We start from the raw sequence: 18,796 nt of genomic DNA on the forward strand, positions 1-18,796 counted from the left end.
GGTTTCTGAATGAAAAAGGTTTTCATTATGCGGATATAAACAAAATTTTTAAGGTGAACGGATAATTTTTTAAATTCGTACAATCCTTAAAGTACGTTGCTTCAAGTTATCCTACGTAAAATAAACAGTTGGATCGATATCTCAACTTTTTGAAAGAGTAACCGGGAAAAATTACCGATACTAGTGATTTGCAATGATCTAATAATGTATGCGATGTTCATTTATGAAGCCGATTGTGGAAAGGATTTTTGTGTCATGACGATTAGAAATTACATTTCCCACAACACCCACCCGACCTGACCCGATCCCAACCCCTCTGTGTGTGTGTGTGTGTGTGTGTGTGTGTGTGTGTGTAAGCTAAGCCAGTGTCGATAATTTTACAAACTATGACCTGTAAGACCTGCTGAATAAGAAAATTACCTGGTGTGTGTGTGTGTGTGTGATTTGGATTTTGTAATGTAGCTTTAACAATTTGTCAGTCATATCGCTACGATGTCTGCGGTGTGGCAGCTTATAGTGATGTCTAGCACTGGGGCATCATACCGCAGACATGAAGCATGATGTCCCACCCAGTCACATTATCCTGACACCAGGCCGACCAGTCCTAACACTAACCTCTTAATGATGAGCGCCAAGCGAGGCAGCTATTATTACCATTTTTATAAGTCTTTGGCCGGGGTAGAAAATGACCTGGCGTTTCGATTAAAATTCTTTTTGTTTTTCAACCTGACGTGAGAAGTAATCTGTATTAGTCATATCAATCTTTTAGAATGTTTGTGCGTCAATGCTAAATAATTGCAATGTCAGTAGCTGGTAAAGACAAAGTAACATTTCCATTGGTCAGAATGTTACCACGTGATCAAAATGAATGAGTTTATTTCTGTATACTGTAAGAAGAACTACTTTTCAAAGAATACCCACTTCTATAAATAGAGTCACGTGTACAGCATAAGATAAACACTGCCAGTGAAGGCAGACGCGAAGTAAACATTAAGGAAAAGAACATTCTAACAATTTTTATAAAAAAATAATTGAATAAATTTGGCTTTCATTGGTTGAAGGACTAGTATAATGATGACCTTATTATGACTAAGCACGACAATCGCAAGTGCTATAAATAGCTACGTAACAGAAAACCCCAAACATGTATTACTACACTCAATTAAGAGTTCTGTTTTTTTTAATGATGTAAACAAAATAACATAATGAATAATTGAAATTTCAATCATGAGAGTTTAAAGTTTTTTTTTCTGAGTTGATCGTGGTATAAACTGTCAGTTGCCGAGTCACACAGCTTACATAACGCCCTTCGGGCGTCATTTGCTGTGTGAGTCGGCAACTGACAGTTTATACCACGATCAACTCAGAAAAAAAACAACGTTAAACTCTTAAATGTATCTCAGAGTATGTATGTGTGTGCATGCTAAATTTATCTCTTAGAGCATGTATGTGGGTGCATGTTAAACGCATCTGTTACTATATGCATGTGTGAACATTATAAACGTGTCGCTTCGAATATGTATGTGCGTGCATGCCAAAATAACTTTTTGCTCCCAGTACACACGTATTTTGCTCCGCTCTTGCAAAAATGAAATCACAACTGCATCTTAAAAGCTAAATACTTTTCCATTAGCCTAGTGAGAGTTGTAAACTTGGAATATTTTAAAAATTCCCACATATGGATGTGCCCTAAATGGCTGCAAAGCATGCACATATATTTGTTCTCAAAATAGGAAGATTTCCGCCATTTAGTAACTGTCATGTCGTATTCACTATTAAAAGGAGTTGCTTAATGCATAAATCTTTTCGTGGTCTACAAAGTAATTATTTGACCAACAACTATTCCATATGTCTGTGTGATTTTGGTCACGGTCAACCTGAAACGTAACAAGTTCTTTTACTTCATAATTTACCAAAAATCTAACAACATCGATGATGGTGATGATGATGATGATGATGATGATGATGATGATAAGACTGGTCAAACAAAAACAATAATAATAATAATATAGAATAATAATACTTAGAATAATAATATATGTCATATATTACGGTTTCGTCGTTCTTACTGCTTTTTTTCTGCATTTCATTTTACCCGTATTATTATTATTATTATTATTATTGCAGCTACAGTTGCTGGTATTTTCAGTTTTGGGCTGGATCAGATACAGTTCACTGCATTGGTGAGTGAATTGTTAGATGAATGCATGTCCGGATTAAAGACAGCAAACGTAGAGGTTGCCCCAGGACCCCCTTTATTCGCAGCAGGCATCGTAATGCAGTTATCTGCTTTTGAAATTGCTCCAAGCCTACTGCTACCTTAATCCGGCCTTGGTTGAATGACAAAACACTGAATAACATCTATAAATGGATTGAAGAGAAGCATTAGTGATGTTTCCAGTTCGTCTATCTCACACGTTGTATAAAATAATGCTGAATCCGTTAGTTTTCACGAGTATTGGACTCCTAAACTGGCAAGTTGCCAAACCCACAGCCTCTATTATGAGCCGTTACGATTAACCAATCAGGTTTGTGTTTGCTGGGTTGGTATCATTTTTAGCGATAGATCAGGATCACGCTATTGTAGAACGGACTGGTAATATTTGTATCTTTAACTATAATCATAGCCTGCTTCTAATTTGTGCAATTTCTAGTAGGAAGAGAGTAGTTTTCAAAACATATATGACATGAAAATGATTTTGTTTTAAGATGTAGCAGGAACTTGACCGAATTCTACTAGCCTTCAACCCCTGTAATAATGTAATCGCCCACTACTAGAAATACGCGATACGCTGGAATGACAGTGCATGTGGTAGGAATGTACACATTGTGTAAGTGAAAATGAAAGGAAGCGGACGTTCTGTCATTTGATGATAAACATTAGGGGTGGATTCCTGAAATTTATTCAGGGCGCAAGGACATAAGAGTGAATTTTTCCACTCCGGTATCGAATGCCAAGCTACCACAGGGCTAAGGCTTCGGCCCACTGCAAGTCACGGTTGATTGGGAGTACAAAGGCTCTGACCGGCTTAATTTCTACCCGGGGTGTGTTATGTAGTTGCGGTAACAGTAGATAACACAGAAGTGCAGTACGTGTCGGATTTACCGTGGATGCGTGTGGATGACTTCAAGGGGAAATATGCTCAGATTTCTCACAAATAAGCTCAAGTCGCAAACTCTGAACGAAGTACGACCTGCCATACAGGAGGTAAGATAGCAGTATTATGCATAACGCTCGCTGTTAGCACGATACATGAACGGACATTTTCATCTTAAAAGATGTGAAATGTTTAAAATAATCATGTTTGCCAAGATGCAAAATAAGTAAAATGGGATAAAAATAAAAACCTACACATATCAAATGAATGATTTACTTGACTTGTATCAGAGTATTGTACATTTCTCTTGATAATGATGCTTTTGGTTGGCAGAGTGGTTCAATTTAAAGAAAGGGATTTAAACAATGTTTTTATTTATCAAACTATGGTGTTAGTGACCTTTTGTTCATTCAGGCTCTTTGATTGAAGAATATAAAAAATTTAACAAAAAAAATGCGTGTGATTTTACCTGGCAGGTGCTGGAACTCTCAGGTTACATCATAGTTCACTGGTAGAGCCTGTTTAGTGATCCATGCCTATTTTATTACATAGCTGAGCTTGCTGAAATGTTACAGAAGTATACAACAGAGGTCGATACAGGATCAAGCGGTGCACTTTGCCTTTTAACACAAGTTGACAAGTAAAGAACATGCAAAGATTTCAGTAGTTGTGGTATATATACATTTATTGTCTAGTAAAGTAGAAAAAAACAATTCCAGTATGATTTTGTATTTTGTTGGCTATAGCATGTGAAGAAAATAGGAACTAAGTGCCTTTCCCAAAGACAGTCAGCCTACATGTCCTGGGCAGATATTAAATCTTCAACGCTTTGATTGTTTTCTACCACCGTTTCGCAAGTCCTGTGTGAAGCAAACACAAAGCATAGTCTAAAGGTTTAAGCTACGGTAAAATATTTGGTGACACTTTTACTAAGATAAAAAAAAGACAAGTTATAATCACCTATCAGTACCTTCCAAAGTACGTGTTGACAACAGCAAACAAGTACATTTGGCTCAACAAGTTTAAAACAGCTATGTGTGGTATAATTGCTTAGTACTCGTTAATTTTCAAAATTATGAATACCATATTTAGTCACTTGTAAGTAATAACTGCAAATTGCACAGATCCAGATCTGCTGTTGCATAATGCACCTGCAGATTTGGTTCTGTGGAGCTTGTTAGGAGCAATACATATATATATATGGTATTTTCCTTATTTGAAAGAAAAATTGACGCTCTGGTCAGAGAGTTTTCTGGCAAGACATTTATCAGAAGATCGAAAAGCTACTACAGTGTGTTGGTATGAATTTCTGTCTAGAACTTCTGAGGTTGCTTGAATTCCCTTTTCTTCAGTTTTTATTACAATGTATGAAAGGCCACTTTATATTCAAAGAAAATCATTTTTACTTAGCAAGAGTTAATTTCAGTATATTAACAATAATATTTCATGTTTGTTGTCCTTTTTTATACTTTAGGTTGAAATTAATATATTTTTCAGATTTTTGTATATTTTATGTCCGTTACTATTCCTCTGCTTAAGTAAAAACATGCAGCTACTCAGAAGATGATTCTATAAAAAGAAACCTGGAAGTACTGTGTATACTTGCTTATAAGTCAAATCAAACTGAGAACAGCAAAGACTGATCTGCTGTAACAGATCATGCAGATCATGGTTATGTTGTTTGTTCTACTGATCACTCCAAACAAACTGCACAGACCCAGATCTGATGGCTTATTATGTGATGGCAGTTCTGGGTCTGTGCAATTTGCCTCAGAAGCAACTATATACGATAGATACTACATCTGCTCATGTGCAAGTAGATCGACCCAACTGAAGAAAAAAGTTAGACTTGTACAGCAGTTCATAAAATTCTGCTCCATGTTTCTGCTGTTTAGTTCTAACTGACTGCATGTTCCCAGATCTGTCAGTGCATAAAGTGCCAGCGGATCATGGTCTTTGTGTTCCACTGATGTGCTCTCAATGCTGGCTCAGAAGCCGACCTGCAACACAGTGTTCACAAGTTTTTGAGCTCCTATACAAGCTTTGGTCTCACCATCAGTACCAAGAAGACTAGTCCTGCATCAACTGGCCCTGGAAAGCCCAATCTTGAGCCGAACATCACCGTCAACTCAACATAGTGAACCACTTCATCTACCTTGGCAGCACATTGTCACAGAACGTCACTATTGATGACGAGGTTAACCTCCACATTTTCAGAACCAGTGCAATGTTCAGCAGACTATACCAATGTCAGGAATAGATGAGGCATCAGCATCGAGACCAAACTAAAGGTCTACAGGGCAGTTGTGCTCCCCACACTACTTTACGCATGTGAAATGTGGACAGTGTACCTATGCCACACTTCAGGAAGCTGAACCACTTTTACACCACTAGTGTCAGGAAAATCCTCAACATCAAGTGACAAAGTTCTAGACACTGAGGTACTTCAGGTCTTTCCAGCATCTACACCATTCTGTATGCAGCCCTAGCTATGCTGGGCGGGAAATATTGTATGCATGCCAGACCACTGGCTGCCTGAGGGACTCTTCTGTGGCAAGTTCAGCAAGGACATTGATCTTTCAGAGGTCAGAAGAAATGCTGCAAAGACAATCTGAAAGCTGCATTGAAAGTGTTCAACATAAACCCTGATTCCTGGGAGCAGACAGCAAGCAATCTAGTCACTTGGCGTTCCTCCATGCACAAAGGCTCTAAGTTGTGTGAATCTAGCAGGACAGCAGCTGCAGAGCTGAAGAGGCAAGCCAGAAAAGTGCATGCCATCAACCCTCCTGGAGATGTCCTACTTACCCCTTATCCCGTATGCAAATGAACATTCCTTGCAAGGATTGGCCTCATCAGCCACCTGCGCACGCACAGAACAGAACCAGACCCTCCAACCTTCAGATGACTAGAGTGGTCCACGTCGACTCAACAGACAAACAACAACAAACAACACAACAGTCCTAATTAACTGTATAGCTCCAGATCTGTTGCCACATTATTGCATTGGCAGATGCTTTTTGCAATATGATCTTGTACACAAGTATTGTTGGCAAGTGTATTTTTTTTTACAAATGCTAGGTGGGAACCCGCACTTACTGCATTTGAATGTTGCTGGGTGGGAACCCACACTTTCTGCATTTGAATGTATAGCCATGGAAACAAAGGTTTACCTACTTTTTTTTTGAAGCACTTGAAGGTCAAAGGTTATAGTGGTGCAGATTAAACTTCATTATTTAGATTTATTATTAGTCCAAGCTTGTGGTAACCATATGGTTCATCAGACCTTTAAAATTTCTTGAATTTAACGTTTGCCTTAAAATCCACTTCAATTTGGAGAAAGTTGGATTTATCTAATGAAATTTTTTGAGTATGTTATTGAACTTAAATTGTCCCCAAAGCTTATTAAATTTTTTCGAGGGATTAAAAAAAACTGTTAAAACATACAAAATAATATCATTTTTATTAAATTGATTTCTTTTAATTGTGTACTTTGAAAAACCAGAAATGAATAAATAAAACAATATGTGATGTAGTTGGGTGCATCAAATGATATGTGACACAGATAGATACCAGATATATGGTGTAGTTGGGTGCATCAAATGAAATGATATGTGACACAGATAGATACCAGATAGTGGTGTAGTTGGGTGCATCAAATGATATGTGACACAGGTGGATACCAGATAGTGGTGCACTGAATTAATGGTTTTTCTTGTACTTGTTTCCCTGTTTATGCAGTGATGAACAGAGTAATTTGGAGAAAGTTAAATTTTAGTCATAAAGGTACTTATTGAAAACTTTAAGAAGTTGTTGAAAATTTGACTAATAATGCACAAGAAATATAGATTTGAAGTGTAGTCTAAAGTTATTAGCATATTGTTCCTGTCATAAGCAAAGTCCATACTGAAACAAAACGCTATTTCATACAAAACCAAGCAGGCTGTTCAAAGCACTTTATATGACCTGTTTGTTTAATTGTGAACTGGTGAAGGTTGTGCTAAATTGCCATGAGCACCACTACTTCAGTCAGACTTGATATGGGGTATTATTCATAAGTTTTGTTGTAGTACTGCTTAAGGATATGGAGTTCAGAACGCCATTATTTCAAAAATGGCAGTCATACCCTTAGCAACTTCCAACTTCTGTATTTGTGCTTCTTCCTGTCCAGTTTAGCCCCATTGTCTCCAATCATTGAAAATCAGGATCATGGTTTTCATCCTTGAGGTTCTCTCATAGCTCTCTTCAGATGTCTTCATTTTTGGAGCAATGTTTGTTGTCTTTATCGACATGTGTTAATCAAGTTGTTTTTGGTGGTGAAAAGTACTTTTGCTGATGTAGCCTTGAGTTGAATCTATTGCATTGCTGCCCAGGGGAGGGTGCCTTTCACTATTATCAACATTTCAAGCTGGTGACTGGAGTTGGGTGCCTTAAGTTGAACTGGTTTTTCATGTAGGCAGGGTGTGGACTGGTCATTTACATTTCAGTTTTGTCTCTTTCCTTTTTTTGGCTCTTTTACTGTTATACCTAGTTTATGAACACTTACACTTCACCCTTTATCTTTTGGCTTGGTCAATGCAAGACCTGTCCAAATAGCAAACAAGTTTTCTGTTCCAGAGCCCTACCCAAGATGATCGGGGGTCATGGTGCAGGTAGTGGTATCACAGCGGTAGCTGTTATACTGCAGGACATGTGCCACTTGTCATTTTGAAGTCGTTAATAATTTAACATTCTCATAATTATAATCTTTTTCATTTTTCACGCAATAATAAAACAATTAATGACTTGTATATTGAAAGTGTTTATGGAATAATTTGGTCACCATATTTATATTTGTTACCTATTGTTTGAAACATTATGCCTGCGACTTAATCATTTTATATACAGGGATCGATTAATTGGTTGTGCTTGTAATTTTAGGACAGAACTTCAACTCAACCACCTTCAGACAATATACATTACAACCTTTACTATCTGCAGTCTTTGCATCTCAAAGTCCCAAAAACTTGACGAATCCTGATTTCTGATCATTATAGGGGGACAGAGGTACATGTACGTACAATGTTTGCATGATAGTTAAACCAAAATGCTACATTGATGTGGAAAATTACAACCTAGATCTGTCTATCATATTTATTATTGTTTGTTTTTATTTATTAACAGACTCTGTGACGAGTATGAATTTATTTAGGCAGATTTTCATGTGCGGTAGATCATGGTAAGGTATAAAAACTAGGCCGATTCTTTTGCTTCATGTGTGAAGTTGTATTTATCAGTATGTTTGCATTTTCTTGTGGACTGAAACAAACTTGGCAAGTAATGTGGTTTTCATAAATTAATGTACATGTACAGTGTGATTGCTTTGCCGTGGAACGTAGAGATGAGCTATTTAATATTTAGTTGCCTTGGCTTGGAGTTTTCGTGTGTTTGCATGTTTTGGAACACTGAATGGAATATTTCTGTATGTTTAGGGAATATGTTTTTGCCATTGAAAAACGTGCGAAAATATAGTATTGTTTATTGTTGTTTATTTAGAAACTTAACTTACTTGTGTATGTTATTTTATTTGTAGGTATGAAAAGTTGAATTGGTTAGAGATATATCAATTAAGGTTCGAAACAAGTTTTATGGCAACTTGTTCATGTCAAATGTATGAAATGATATCATAGCTACTTCTCCCTGTCAAATGTAGGAAATGATATCATAGCTACTAGTCCCTGTCAAATTTAGGAAATGGTATCATAGCTACTACTCCCTGTCAAATGTAGGAAATGGTATCATAGCTACTACTCCCTGTCAAATGTAGGAAATGGTATCATAGCTACTACTCCCTGTCAAATGTAGGAAATGGTATCATAGCTACTACTCCCTATCAGATGTAGGAAATGATATCATAGCTACTACTCCCTATCAAATGTAGGAAATGATATCATAGCTACTACTCCCTGTCAAATGTAGGAAATGGTATCATAGCTACTACTCCCTGTCAAATGTAGGAAATGATATCATAGCTACTACTCCCTGTCAAATGTAGGAAATGATATCATAGCTACTACTCCCTGTCAAATGTAGGAAATGGTATCATAGCTACTACTCCCTGTCAAATGTATCAAATGGTATCATAGCTACTACTCCCTGTCAAATGTAGGAAATGGTATCATAGCTACTAATCCCTGTCAAATGTATGAAATGATATCATAGCTACTTCTCCCTGTCAAATGTAGGAAATGATATCATAGCTACTACTCCCTGTCAAATGTAGGAAATGGTATCATAGCTACTACTCCCTGTCAAGTGTATGAAATGGTATCATAGCTACTAGTCCCTGTCAAATGTAGGAAATGATATCATAGCTACTAATCCCTGTCAAATGTATGAAATGATATCATAGCTACTACTCCCTGTCAAATGTAGGAAATGATATCATAGCTACTACTCCCTGTCAAATGTAGGAAATGATATCATAGCTACTAATCCCTGTCAAATGTAGGAAATGATATCATAGCTACTAATCCCTGTCAAATGTAGGAAATGATATCATAGCTACTAATCCTTGTCAAATGTAGGAAATGCTTTTATGCTACTTGTCCCTGTAAAATGTAGGAAATGGTATCACCGCTCTGATCTTTTCACTGCTCTGGTATAATTGATCAGATGTTATTTCCTGTCTACTTCATGCACCTTGTTTCATTGTGCATAATATGTGTACAGTTTCAAGTAGCATATACCCAGATTGTGCATTACATTATACACTGACAGATCAGGGTTAACATTGTTATTTTGAATATCAAGTGGACAGGGTATACAATGATGTGCTACACATTCATGCTGCAAAATATCTGATCATATCCTTTTTCTATTTTATGTAAGGAGAGAATATGACAATTTTAACTTTAACATCTTGTCGTTTATGTTGTTTGTATACTGCACAGTACTCATGTGTATTGGTAAATATCAGCTGTTGCTACCTGCTGTCTGTTTACCAATTCAGGTGTTTCAGGATAAGAACTACACACTGTTGTTATCATTGAATGTTCATGCAAACAAACAGTTCATTGTCTTTTTTCTAGACTAAGAGATAAACGTTTACCAACTACTGTATACACTTACAAGTAGAGTCCAAATGCAAGGTCTACAGAACAAGATCTTCTTCTGTGTATAATATGCCAGCAGATCTGGGTCTCTGGTATTTGGTAAGAGTAATCACTAGATCAGATAACTTGGAATATGATCTGCCAGAACATTAAACATTTTCAGATCAGGGTCTGCGTTGTTTTGAGTCGAACCAGACATGTAAAGCGAGTATACACAGTATACAATCAGTTAAAGCTGCGATTATTTCATGTTATTAAACCATGAATTTTGCTGATAACAAAGTGGTATCTGTTTGTTGGCAACATTTTGTCACTTCCAAGTAACATTACACGTAGTTGTGATAGGGGTGTGATGCCATTTTTCACAGTCAAAAAGGGTATTTGCATTTGGAATGAAAGCACTGAAAACAGTTGTGGGAGGGGAGTAATGCCATTTTTCACAGTCAAAAGGTATTCACATTTGGAAAGCAACATTACACATAGTTGTGGGAGGGGACTGACACCATTTTTCACAGTCAATAAGGGTATTCACATTTGGAAAGCAACATTACACATAGTTGTGGGAGGGGACTGACGCCATTTTTCACAGTCAAAAAGGGTATTCACATTTGGAATGAAAGCAGTGAAAAGAGTTGTGGGAGGGGAGTAATGCCATTTTTCACAGTCAAAAAGGGTATTCACATTTGGAATGAAAGCAATGAAAAGAGTTGTGGGAGGGGAGTAATGCCATTTTTCACAGTCAAAAAGGGTATTCACATTTGGAATGAAAGCAGTGAAAAAGAGTTGTGGGAGGGGAGTAATGCCATTTTTCGCAGTCAAAAAGGGTATTCACATTTGGAAAGCAATGAAAAGACACGAGCAGACTATTAGTTTAAAAGAATTGGAATGTCGTCATTTAAAACTTCATTAGTCAAGATATTTTTGGGTGGTAAAATTTTGAGAATGGGTCGTAGTTTTGCAGTTGTACCGCACATAAACATTTTGAAGGTTACGCCACAGTAGCCGACTGTCCGTTTGAATTGAATCCACACTTTCTGGTTACGAATCTGATTATCAGTGAGCCACTGCCATTCTGTGATGTCCAGAAAAATAATGACCAGTAGTTTATCTTGTTTCAGTTGACCTGGGATTTTAACATTCAGACTTATTTTTTGCTCAGTTTCCTGTTATTTTTCTTTACAGCAATAAAATTTGTTTAAAGAATTTTATTTTATGCAGTGGACATGTAGATGATACTGTCATTTTCTTCCTACAGAATGATGATGACCACGACTCGGGTACAGAGTCTGATGATGAAAATCCAGAGAATAAAGATATTAATCAGGGTAAGTTTTCCATTCTGCATTGCCAGTAGATTTTCATGGTTTTGCAAACAAATAACATTTTTCTTTGTAACGGGGATGGGGTACTGCCATAGACGACTGCCTAGAAATTTAACCCCGAGTCTGGGAGTGTCCATTGGGCCTCTTTTCATGGAAAGCTGATGAATAAACACTAGGACAGTAATATACATTCAGCAATACCACAAACAGTCAGTAAAAGATTGATTGGTTTAATTTGGTTTTGAAGAGCAGTAATCAGTCTTTACATTTTGCCATTAGGCTGATGGAGAATGAATAGTACAAGGAGCAGTTTTAGGTTTCCTGAGAATTTTTTCATATTAAATACTGACAGTAAAGAAATATTTATTATGCCACATGTTTGAACGGCAAATGTGTGATTGGAATAAAAACACTAACCTACCGATCATAGCAGGGATTTACGTTAATTTTTAATTTACAGAAATCTTCTAATTAGTATGAAGTAATTGAAGGTAAAATTGTTTGGAATATAAATTGAGATACAGTTTTTATATACTTTCCCCATTTAATATACTTATCGATAGCACCTGAATAGTGATTTGGCTGGATGGATAAACTGTTATAGCTTTCACTTGCCTGGAACATATTTTTATTTGCCTTGATCAGTTGGGCAACTCCAATGCTGAACTATGGCTGGAAATATTTCTATATTTTTACATTGACAATGTCATTTGCATTTACGTGGTATCAGTTGAATTGCTTGTAACCTGTAAAGTGGAGCAAAGCTTGTACATTTGTCACCAGTCATATTTTTTGGCTTGTATTAAAGAACAGAAACCTATATTAACTGGAAGCTGTCAATCAAATGTATTCATGAAGATTGTTGTATAGTTAAATGAAGAAAACTCATGATTATTTATTGTCAGTCATTTAAAATCATAATCGAACACTTAACCAGGACAAAAGCCCAGATTATGTGTTAACACTGGCAATTCAGTTAGAACTTGGACCTTGTGATAAGCTTCACACCATGAGCAAGACAAAATGCCAGACAGGTTTAGATCTCCCTAGTTGTATTTGTTAGTGACAGGTCTTGCATTCAGGTGTTTCAACCAGCTTAAAATACTCAACATGAATGGAACTTGAAATAACACTTGCTTATAGGTCAGTTCAGCTGCAAACTTCATTCACCCAAATATGCAGTCACATAATGTGCTGGTAGATCTGGGTTAGTGTAGTTTGTTACGAGTAACCAGTAGAATAAACAGTGTAGATCTTGATCTACTTGTGCATTATACTACGACAAATCGGGAGCTATGTTGTTTGGACTGGATATGTAAGAGAGTACTTTTGTTTGGTCAGAAATCTTTATTTTAGGGATTGCCCATCCATGACACTAATATTGTTAGTGAAATGAAGGACTCCTTGAGTAGCTTCCCTAGACTCTTGAAATTGCATTAACACCAGGCGCTGTCTTGCATTGAATAGTTTGAGAGAAAAGTAATGGTGCCAATTTTCTTTATTTGTCACCCAAATTGTCATTGACAAATGGGTTATGCTTCCTGTTCAGTAGATTCTTCAGGAGTAGCTAGATCAGGGGCATTATGGCTGGATTTGGAATAATCAATAACAGCATTAAAGATTTTTTTCTGTTCTGTAGTGCCACTGCATGTCTAGAACCTGCTGATCACGTAAGGCCATCTTAAAACTGCCAGTACACAATTGGAGAAACCTTGGCCTTTACTGCCAAGCAAGAAAATTTGGATGTCAACAGCAGAGTGATTTCCCTATTTTGGGTTTAAAAAAGCAAACAAAACAGCACAGTTCTTTCACAATAAAGTTGTATGTAGCCTTTTAACTTTTCAAGCTAAGAAATATATTGCTAACTGAAAGTAGTTTTTGATTTTTTTCTTCAAATTAATTGGTAGATATACTTCAGGTTTTATATACGCAGTTTGTACAACTTGAACAAATCCTTGATTTTGAGAAAAAGTTTGGTTTTATCATCAAAATAGATTTTGAATTTAAGGAAAATTTATGATTCTTTAGTAAAACTGCTTGAATTTATCTGGGTATTCAGAACATTAAAAAATTAATAAAATGTTTGACTTGATTAAGAATTTTTGTTTCCTATGTATTTTCCCAAAAATAACAGATAAATAAAATGGTATTAAATTGAGTGGGTCAGATGACACAAAGCAGCGTCATTTCACCCCATCACATGATAGATTCATATTTATTAATTAAAAAATGGCCACCTTGGCTATTTATTAATTAAAAAATAGCCACCTTGGCTATACATTTGTGGTTTTTGTATGGAAGAAACCAAAGATAATACGCAGTGTTTTTGTATAGAGGACTGGTAAGTTCCAGTGCATCTTTGATTACATCCGTAATAGACCGTCATCTGTCATTTTCTATTCCTCACGCTCAGGTAATGTATATAAAGAAAAAAAACCACCTGTCTAATCGTAAGAGGGAAACTGCAGAAAGAAATATCATTTAGAAAAGTTCTGACTGTGATCCTTATCAAAACTCTGTATCATCACAACTTTTTATCCTTTTTAATCCGACATGAAATGTGATTTTCAATTTAGATCCATGTGCCACATATGTAAAGTTGCTTCTGCTATAATGATCTTCAGTTCACCACTGCCGCTCTGGTTACACAAGTATGGTTTTGTTCTGAATCAATTTTTGTTCTTTTCTATTAACTCGTTAACCCCTGCCACCGTGTTTACATGGCAGGAGATAGTAGCCTACTACCGAGCTCTGTAGCGTCAAGGTTATGTATGAGACACTAAAGTGGGTGGTATTATAGAAAGGCAGACAGATATAGCTCTACAATGATACCAAATAATCTGGATGTTTTAGTTGCACTACAAAATACAGAGGGAAAAACTTAATTTTTTGGACCCAATTTTTTTCCACCCAAAATTTGCCCCTGGTCAAAATTCGATTTTGCGTTTGGATTTTATACTTTTTGGCCTTGGCTCTGAGGCAGACCAGTATGAACTGTGCACAGACAGATGAACCTTTGCAAAAAGGAGGATAAGAGGGGCATTTGGAATTGATTGGTCTTGATACTAAAATGATGGGTCAGTTAAGCAAAAAAATGAAGAACTTTTACCCTTCTGCTTATGCGCGAGCAAAAAAGCCAATGAAAAATGATGTATCTAATACAACTAGGCATTAGGTTAATGCGAAATCATTTGGAAGTCTATTGGGATGTGTTCAGAAATAGCTCACAAAATGTTTCCAACTCGGATTTCATGTGAAAATGACTTGAACCTCCAGGGGTTAATGAGTTAATGTGTGCATTTTGATGACGCCACCAAATTTGAATATTCCTTGTGTATTTAATCACTTGTGCATCAACATTGCACATAAATTACAAATTTAGCCATTCCTAGACAATTTATAAATTTTTTTCCAAAATCCTTGTTAATGCTACCTGCCTTGTTTGTTATGACCTTATTTATTTCATTGAGTTTTAAACAGAACAAATTACAATGTAGTTTCACAAAATGACATCGTTTGGTTTGCTGTTGTATGGCATAGCATCACAGATAGGTTATTTAATGCTGAGGCAATCGGAGTAAAATGCCATACTACTGTTACTGACCCACACTACTCCTATGGTAGGATTTGCACCTACACTCTTCCTGTTGCATGTCTGGAATACCAGCCACTGGGCTGTTTAGTTTTTAAATTTGTAATACTGTAACATAATGGCTGTCACTTATGGATGGTGCAGGTAACATTATGGCTGCATAGTATGATTATTACCATATGCACTCGCTTACAAGTCTAGTCCAATGGCAAACTGCACATACCCAGATCTGCCATTGCATAATGTGTCAACAGATCTGGGTCTGCAGTTTGTTAGGAATAATTAGTAGAACAACATAGAACCTGATCTGCAGGCGCATTATGCTACTGCAGATCATGATCTTTCTTGTTTGTAGTTTGATTCGTCTTGTGAATATATACAATAATTGTAGTCGGAAACGTATTTGCGTTTAGGTCATGCTAAGCTGCATGACTAATTTATTTGCAGTGCAGTGTTGTAGCATTAACACCAGGGGAATACAGTCTTCCTTAACCATTCATTACGTTGATGTAGCTCTCAAGTCTGAGATGATTCTCAATTCACAATTCAGACATGTGTGCAGTGTACATCATTTATGTCAATCAGAGCTAGATAACTGTATACTTACTTATAACTTTAGTCCAACTGCAAACCACACAGACCAAGATGCTGTGCTGGCAGATCTATGTCTAATCCAGTTCTTTTTTTAGGAATACTCAGTAACACAAATCCCAGAATTGACCATGACCTGCTTACACTTTATGCTGATCAGTGTAGGTGATGTTTGACTTTGTGAGTATGTGGTATGTAATCGTAATGTCCGTGAGCATTAATGATTATTTATAACATATCTCTTGCATATACTGTCACAAATAAACTCTGTAGACCCTGATATATGTCATCAATTTGTGCTGGCAAATTTTGTTCTACCTTGTGGACCCACCATTGTTCATACATTGTGATTATGAATTCTTGTAGCTTTTGTATGAAAATTTTGAACTTTTGCTATTGAAAGAATGAAAGTTGAGTGTAAAATTTACTTCAGAGACAAAAATGAGAAAAATGTATCTTTTCTGATTCTACAAAATAAATCTGGTTGAAACAACAGACCTGACCTGAAATAACAAACAAAATTTTTCAGCATTCAGTTGAATTTTCCAGTCACATGCCTGATCAAGTGCTGATTCAGTGTAGATTGTTGTTTAACATTAATGAAAAGGATTTTATTTTTACAACAGTGACAACCTTATTCATTGAAAGCCCATGCTTTCTTTCTTTCCATAGTTTTGTTTTCCCTTTGTTTTGATCATGCTTGTACAGTCACATTGCCCTTGTACAGTCACATTGCCCTTGCTGCTTAGTATTAATCAGTATGCATCAAGTGGAACGTAGGCTGGTCTCAGTGTGTGTGTGTGTGTGATTGGATTTTTAACGTAGATTTAAAAATATTTCAGTCATATTGCTGTGATGCTGACACTGTCAGTTATAGTGATGTCTATATATAGCATCTTGTCCCAGTCACATTATCCTGACACCAGGCCGACCATCCCAACACTAACCTCGTAATGCTGAACGCCAAGTGAGGCAGCTGTTAGTACTGTTGTTACAAGTCTTTGGTATGACTTGGACAGGGTTCAAACCCATGACCTGCATCGTAGGCCATCAGGGCCGTCATCTCAGCTTGTAATTACTTACCACTTGTGGGAAACAACCTTTCATGCAATAAAATTTTGGTAATTTATCAGCTTTTATATTTCGTTAAATGATGGACTTGTAGGAGCTCATTCTAGGTTATTGCAGATTTGTAGTACTTAAGTGACTGGTAGATTGTTATCGATTTTTTTCTTCTAACCCTGAAGACAGGTGTTAAGAGAGAAGCCATTGGCTGGTAAGTTTTTGCTGTTTGTAAGGAATCACTGTCTCCAATGTTTTAATTTAGAAAAAAGTTAGTACATCACCTATGCCGTCGGAGATGGTTCATCGACTTAGAATTAGCAACTTCTATGCAGATTGGTCTAAAAATAAAGTTACCTGCTTTTTCTAATTCGACATTGAAAGCGCTTGTCTGATACAAAATTCAGTCTGTGTCAAACAGAACCTTAAATATTTGGGTTTTTTCCTTCCTCAGTTGATCATCAGGAGCTAATAATAGGATTTGGCACAGACCATCTATGGACATATCTTTGATACAAGTGATGATTGACATGTAAAATATTGTTTATAGTTTGACCTAAACACAACAGATAAAAGCACCATTCACAACTTCGAGGTCAATCCTTCAGAACATACCTTGAATATATGCTGATATCATTTTGGCTGTTTACAAAACAAGGATTTAAGATTTCAAATGTATTGAACTGTCATAACTACTCGGTTGGTTCAGTAATCAAGATGATTTGAATAGACTGAGTTTTCTTTGCAAAGAGTTTCCTGGCAAACAAAATGTATGATTTTTCAATAAGTTACTATGCCAACATGTGTATGACGCATATGTTTGCCTTGCAGGAAAGGTTACTTTAGTACTTTTTGAAACAAATCTGTGATTTATTTAGAATTTGTAATGTTTGCAGCACAGATAATACAGTATTGCACTATCTTCTGCCATGGTCTTTTTCAACACCACAGTATATCCTCGTTTTAACACATCCATTCCACCACCACCTCAACATGCTTACTTTTCAGAGAAAAAATAGGACCTTGTGACCTCATTGTGTTCATGACTGCTGATCATCCTATCCCCAAACAGTATCAAATGGTTTTCCATTGATTAGCCCACACCTACTTTTCATCATGTTTATACAGGGCCCCTGGGCTTGTTGTCGGAGATGTGCTGAGTGTACATGGGTAATGTCATGCAACACTTGACCTCGTAAAGCCGTTAGACTTGAGTATTACTTTAGCGACTTTGTACATTTGCACACAGTTTATAGACCTGTATTTAGTTGTTTGGTTGGTTGATTGTAGATTTATGCACACCACACTGACCTGCATAAAGCTCGCATAGGACCGTGAACCAACATTACAGAAGTAGAACCAGCAGTGCAGAGTAAATAAATTAATTGTAAAGTTTGCCGTTGAATTTTGGGTGGTTTTCATATTATCAGATAAAATTAATTTCCTTTTGACATCATCATATTCTCACAAAAAAGTTTTTTCATTTTATTAATGTAGCTATGGCTCACCATAGGGGCAGACTCGTGCTGGTCAGTGCAGTATTTTAACCCAGAACCTTCTGAGTGAGAATCTTGCACACTGAAAACTTGTAGAGATTGGACTAACAACAGGACTTGAGTGCACTTGGAGTATTGAAACTTTGACATGTTAAGATATTATGAGTACATTTGCTAAAATATCATTTGATGAACAAAATGTTTAAGACTTTCAAAAATTAAAATCTGTACCAAATGTACAATAATTGCATTGAAGTCAAAAAAATATCTTGGCATAGTCCACAGAATAATCTTAACAAATGTCTTTCCTCTCAAATAATGTCTAAATACAACATAAATTATACCCGCATACTTGATGTTGCAACAAGAACACGAGAAATAAGAATGAGAAAATTGTCAGACGACGGGTACTTAATATGCAGGCGAACATCATACAGTGACTTGAAAAAGACAAAGTTTAGTCAATATTTCGATGGTAAATACACTTAGACATGAACATCAGCCTTTACTAAGTTTATGTTTGCAATGACTAATGGGAAAAAAA

At 36.4% G+C, this 18,796-nt stretch overlaps 1 protein-coding gene across 2 annotated transcripts in view; it reads left to right on the forward strand.

The window, feature by feature from the left end:
- The first annotated feature begins 2,811 nt into the window (after positions 1-2,811).
- Positions 2,812-18,796, forward strand: part of LOC149772990 (uncharacterized) — a 220,275-nt gene continuing 204,290 nt past the window's right edge. For both annotated transcript variants that reach the window (XM_089946958.1, XM_089946957.1), the window contains exons 1-2: positions 2,812-3,208; positions 11,445-11,514. In XM_089946958.1, coding sequence (XP_089803084.1) covers positions 3,122-3,208; positions 11,445-11,514 — 157 coding nt within the window. In that variant the 5' untranslated portion in view covers positions 2,812-3,121. The remainder of the gene's footprint in view (positions 3,209-11,444; positions 11,515-18,796) is intronic.

Source organism: Sinohyriopsis cumingii, unplaced genomic scaffold (assembly GCF_028554795.1).
Source record: "Sinohyriopsis cumingii isolate HCF-2022 unplaced genomic scaffold, ASM2855479v2 utg000938l, whole genome shotgun sequence".
Taxonomy (NCBI): Eukaryota; Metazoa; Mollusca; class Bivalvia; order Unionida; family Unionidae; genus Sinohyriopsis; species Sinohyriopsis cumingii.